Source organism: Pygoscelis adeliae, unplaced genomic scaffold (genome assembly GCF_000699105.1).
Source record: "Pygoscelis adeliae isolate BGI_AS28 unplaced genomic scaffold, ASM69910v1 Scaffold839, whole genome shotgun sequence".
Taxonomy (NCBI): Eukaryota; Metazoa; Chordata; class Aves; order Sphenisciformes; family Spheniscidae; genus Pygoscelis; species Pygoscelis adeliae.
The window spans coordinates 165,701-171,700 of record NW_008825555.1 but is presented as its reverse complement, the minus strand read 5'-3'; the positions used below and the strand labels follow the sequence as shown (position 1 = coordinate 171,700).

At 32.7% G+C, this 6,000-nt stretch overlaps 1 protein-coding gene across 1 annotated transcript in view; it reads left to right on the top strand.

Moving 5' to 3' along the window:
• The window catches only part of PDE3B (phosphodiesterase 3B, cGMP-inhibited), a 97,166-nt gene extending 92,465 nt beyond the window's left edge, over positions 1-4,701 (top strand). Inside the window, 5 exon segments of the mRNA XM_009332229.1 lie at positions 1-91; positions 941-1,144; positions 1,557-1,718; positions 3,117-3,366; positions 3,707-4,701. The exon segment at positions 1-91 is cut by the window's left edge and continues 34 nt beyond it. Of these exon segments, the coding sequence (XP_009330504.1) occupies positions 1-91; positions 941-1,144; positions 1,557-1,718; positions 3,117-3,366; positions 3,707-3,933 (934 nt within the window). The 3' untranslated portion in view covers positions 3,934-4,701.
• The last annotated feature ends 1,299 nt before the right edge of the window (positions 4,702-6,000 follow it).

Below are 6,000 nucleotides of genomic sequence, written 5' to 3'. Positions count from 1 at the left end.
ATTGATGGCTTTATATGTAGCAGCTGCCATGCACGATTATGATCATCCTGGTCGTACGAATGCTTTTCTAGTGGCTACAAATGCACCTCAGGTAAGAAATTCTTTAACAAGAAAATTATTTGTCTGTATCTGAAATCAGAATAATGAAAATTTTTCTCTTTCTATATTCCTACTGTAGCCTGCTTAGGATCATTTGCCCAATTCAAGAAACAGGGAAATTAATTTGTACTTAACTTGTGTAATACTTCTTTTTTTCCCCCTGATAAATTCCAATGTGTTTTGTACATATTGGTTGTGTATGTGTGTAAAAATAACTTTCAATTTACAAAATTGAAAATAACATCTTTTACTCCGATTGATTTATTTCATAGAGAGCTGGCCCTAGGACTGTCTAAGCAGCTAATTCATGGATATCTTACATTTTGGAAGTCCTCTGAAATCATAGTGGTGTCTGCGATTACCATAAAAACACAGGTTCCTCTAATAGTCCAGTTAACTGCATCGCCTAATCTCTGTATTTCAAATTAATCCTTTATGATAATAGCTATTACCTTTAAGGGAGGGTGAGTAAAATAAGAAGAAACCAGCAAGGAGGCATCCTTGCTTTTATCTCCCATATTCAACTTTGTTGTTAGAAGAGAGAGCAGAAAGAAAGGATATGCTATGGTCTTCAGGGTCTAAAAGGCTAAGACGAAAGAGGTAAAGGAGAGTAAAGCTAAACAAAATAGCAGATAGGAAAAAGAAAAAAAAGGTGGCGCAGGGAAAAATTGGAAGGAAAAGCACTGAAGAAAAAATGCCTAAGCTGCATGGTGAAATATTTTATATTTTTATATATATATATAAAAAATTATAATTTAAAATTTTTACTCTGTCATTAATGATTCTCTCTCTCTTTTTTTCTTTTTTTTTTTTTTTTTTTTTTTTTTTTTGTTTTTGGTAGGCTGTTCTCTACAATGACAGATCAGTCTTAGAAAATCACCATGCTGCTTCTGCCTGGAATCTTTTCTTATCACGACCAGAATACAACTTTTTATCAAATCTTGATCATGTAGAATTCAAGCGTTTTCGTTTCTTAGTGATTGAAGCAATCCTTGCTACAGATCTCAAGAAGCATTTTGATTTCCTTGCAGAGTTTAATGCCAAGGTTTGTTACATTTTAGTGTCCGCACTGAGCTGGTCATGATATACCGATGTTAGTGTTGCTACTTAGTAGTTGTTAGTATTAATAACTTGCATTTAAAGTTTTATATTATTTAAATTTAAGTTACTAAAAAAATGCAAATAGAGTATTTCATTTGTACGAACCAATTGTAGATTGTTTTGTAGATTGCCTAATAAGCCTAGCAGATATGACATAGGGACCCACAGGAGAACTCAATCATATCTCACATTTCCATCTTCTGAGAGACAAGTAAATGACTTTTTTAAACTATATAAGACAAAAAATTATATAGAAAAATTAATGCAAGTGTCTGTTGTGCAAAGCCTGAAAAAAACCCTAAAACATTGATGAACAGTTTTAACTTAATTTTTAAAAATGTATGTGCTCAACCTAGGTCAGTGATATCAACAGTCAAGGCATAGAATGGAGCAATGAAAATGATCGCCTACTGGCCTGTCAAATATGCATCAAACTGGCAGATATTAATGGCCCAGCAAAAGTTAGAGAGCTGCACCTGAAATGGACAGAAGGCATTGTGAATGAATTTTATGAACAGGTGGGTATGGAAAGTGTAATTTACTCTTTTTTAATGACAGGCAGATGATCAACTCTTTGCATTACCAAATGTATAACCAAATTAAACCTTAATCCTTGTGTTAAATCTTCAGGTAAGGTATTTCCATCTTCTCTTTCTGAAAAATTATTTTTATAGGTAGCATACTAACATAATCTTTTATTTCCTATCAGTTGTGTTAGAAGCTTGAAAACAACCCCCCTGCCAATGTTGTCCTTTTTTCAGATATTAGTTTATTCTCTTTTGGTTTTTTTTCTTAGGATGATGCTGATAAACCAAAATATCTTCTTCCACTTTGGGAAGTTGAGTTCACTGGTATGTTTCCAGGTCAAAGAATATGTATAGAATGCACAAGACTGGAAATGTATATTCAGCTAACTCTTAGTGCAAAGACAGAAGATAATTCAAAACTTTCAAAATTAAATATTAAAAATACACATTAGTAACTAACAGTATTAAAATGTAAATAAGATTTTTACAGTGGAACTTTGATAAATAATCCTATCAAGATTAACTGGAAAAAAGTCTGAAAATTTGTTGCCTATTTTTACATTTACAACTTCTGTAAGCCCCCCCAAATATATTCTACATTTCTACTCTGTTATTTTTCTGTAGTCAACTTTCTGAGGAGTTAACTATTTATGAGGCAACAACCAAGGATTGAAAAATATTTTTCAAACTAGGAAGATAAAAGTAAACAACAAAATCTCTTGGAAGAATTAAGCAATAGCAATAATAATCTGAAGTGCTTACACTTAGTGTAAGACCTTAGTATTCTAAATTGCTCCTTTAGGAAGACCTTTTTCATAAAACCATCAGGTCCACAGAAGCGCTGAGATAACTGATTATAACTCAGAGTTGTGTGTGAGCAACTGTTCAATTTTTTCTTGTTCAATTTATAAAATGGGAAAAAACCCAAAACCAAACCACTTTATTCTGGATGTTATAGTTAATTTCATTTTTCTATGACTTTTGGGGGAAGCCATTTACCAGAATACCTTACTGTAGCTGATTACTTTCCCATTTTCTCTGTTCATCAGCTCAGCAATTGAAGTCAAATCTCTGCCAACCCTGAAGGTGTCCTGTAAAGGCAGAGGAATAGCACGTCCAGTAGAACTAGGCCTCCATCCATGCACAAGGGTATCTTGCAGCAAAGCCGAAGGGAGGATTATGGGCTATGCAACTCTGAGCCATAATGTGTCTTTATTTTAAATTGGCCTAATTACATTTTAGTTCACTTAGTCTATACTATTATTGCCTCTAGTAAAAAGATACAATCCATGTGATGCCTACTTGGTTCCTTAAAAATAATCTTCAAAATAAAAATTTAAAGTTGATTTTGTGAGAAGTTCTGATAATTTTTTTCATTTCCTTTTTCAGGGTGATGAAGAAGCAAGTCTTGGATTACCTATAAGCCCCTTCATGGATCGTTCTTCCCCACAGCTTGCAAAACTGCAAGAATCTTTCATCACTCACATAGTTGGCCCCCTTTGCAATTCCTATAATGCAGCTGGGTTGCTTCCAGGGCAATGGGTTGATGAAGAGGAGGAGGATGCAGAAAGTACGGAAGATGATGATGGAGCACAGTTAGAGAGTGATGATGAAGAAATAGAAGATGATCTTATTTTAAGTAAGTTTCTGTATTTCAGTTAGTGCATATGGTTGTCATTTAATAGATTGAGACATAGCAATGATGGTTGAAATTGTATAGTACAAATATTGTAGATTTTGCGATTATGCTGCTTTATACATTTTACTCTTTTAATAAAATTTTTGTTAATACCAGGGGACTTGCAATTTGAAACAGAAACTCATTGTTATCTTTTGCCATGTCACTATTTAAATATTCTGAATAAGCATCCATGTTTTGTGCTCAAATTTACATCTCTTATAACGTGCCATTGGTTTTGTATGTGTAAAATACAATTACTTTGAATCTCAAACAATCAAATATGCTTATAATTTTACAGAAGCTCAAAGAAAAAAAGGTAGACGAATATTTTGCCAGCTATTGCACCATCTCAGTGAAAATCACAAAATATGGAAGAAAGCGATTGAAGAGGAAGAAAAAAATAAAGCTGAAGGAGCTAAACTGCTGACTGAGATCTCATCTTTACCTCAAGCAGATGAAATTCAGGTTATTGAGGAAGCTGATGAAGAAGATGAGCGACAACTAGGAGAAGACAAGACATGCTAAGAAAACTTCAGTGGTGTCCAGTATGATGATAGCCTGTTTTTTTTTCCACTGTGCTGACTTTAGCCTGACGCAGTTCACATAAAATTGAAAGGCCTTAATACTGTGAGAGGATTCTTTCTACTCTAGTGGAATCCCACTCCTATGCACTTTTGCCACACAGAATATGAAACTTTATTCAGAGATTGAGTATTGTATATCCTGATGCAAAGTTCTTTATGCCTTAGTTGGTATAAAATATCCTGATATAATGCTGCCTTGCTGAATATGGAACTCTTATTTTCCTTGAGGTACCTGCAATTTTTAAAAACATTCAGTGACTTCAGTTACCAAAGTGGCAAGAACTTTTTGCTAACAAGGAAATGTGGGATGAATCCTAATATTGTCTTGAGTTGTTTATTTCATGTTGTTTTTGAACATGAATAAGAAAAAGTCTGTGCCTATATGAAAACTATGTTACTGTTGCAGTGCAAGCCTGTTGTGGGGTGTCTACTTAGTGCAGTAGTGTGCTTAATGTAGTCATCTCAGAGCAACTGTTTAAGGACTGTGACATAAATGCTGAATTCTGATATTTGTGGTTTAAAAAAGAAAAAAAAATCCAGGTGCATCTATTTCTGATGCTTTTTATTATTGTGCATAATCTGATGTTTTATTTTTGCAGAAAATATTCAGGTTTGCAGTGGGTGTTCATGATAATTCACTGAATACAAGGTCATTATCATCTGTTGCCTTGCTGTTTTGTGGTAGAACATTAAAAACCTGTTCAGCTACTTAAATTATTAAGGAATTTTATTCTTTTAGTCATAATACTATATTTCCTGCCCTTACTCAGGTTCCTGTTTAAAAACAAGTCAACCACATCATAGATTTTTATCTTGCACCAGTTTCCGGTATTAAATTTTAAGGAAATAAGATAATATTTCATTTATTCTTTGTATGTAAAACTTTAGGAGAATTAAAGATTTTTTTTTAAAAAAAAAGACATAAACTACTGTTTCAAAATGGCTAGTGTATTTTAATGTGCCCCCCATCTTTCCTCCCATCACAGACATAGCTTATATTGCCTTCAAGCTTGATGTACATCCTGAAATATACATATGGAAAGCAGAACGTGAAAACTTCATGTAAAGCCTAATAGTAAGATAAACATCACTGTACTATATTACATTTTAGATTGTTGAGTTTTTAAATAAGGAACTTAGACATTCCACACAAATGTATTTTTAGGAACACTACCATTGTAGGTCTAATTTAAAAAAAAAAAAAAAAAGAGCATAAATTAGGCTACAAGTATGTAAGCAAGCCACAAATAAAGCTAGTTTTAGAAGTGCAGCTTTTAGTACTAAACATTTATATGCTGTGCAGTTGAACTGAATAAAAACAAATGCACACGTGTGCAAGTTGCTAAATGTATCTTAGCATATTTGTGTTTACATTTATATCAGTTGACTTGAAAAAAAGGTAACATTCCTAAGATAACCTTGTGTAAATTGTATTGCACTATTTTACACAAACAAATTTTTATTCTGCTCTTTGGCCAGTTTAAATAACTGAAAGGAATTATTTTTTTATTTTCCACTAATAAGCTTTTTGTTGATCCATTTAGAAGACCACTGAGACGTGCTTTTGCTATTTTATATATGCAGTGCCAAATCCCCCTTTGCTGCCATTATTACTATCACTGCGTTTTTTGTAACACGAGCAGTGTTAAAACCAGATATTTCTGTCATTAATAAAATGTTGCACTATTGAAGCTGGCACTTACTGATCATTCACTTGTCTTTTACATTTGTTGTTCATATATTTTCCTAACAGATAATTTGAAGACTACAGAAATCATGCTTGTTCCAGTGTGCTGTATTCTCAGCATTTTGTGTTTAGCCTATGTGTTTGTATATATATATAAAAAAAATCACTTTAATACTGTTAATTTCATTTTGCTTTGACTGAAAAAAGATGCAAATGAGCTTGTCTAAAGTTACTGTTATATTATTTTACATGACAGTTTTCCATTTAGTTTCCTTTTAAAAAATTATTAAAAACTAATATAAAGAAAGAATAAGAAGGTAA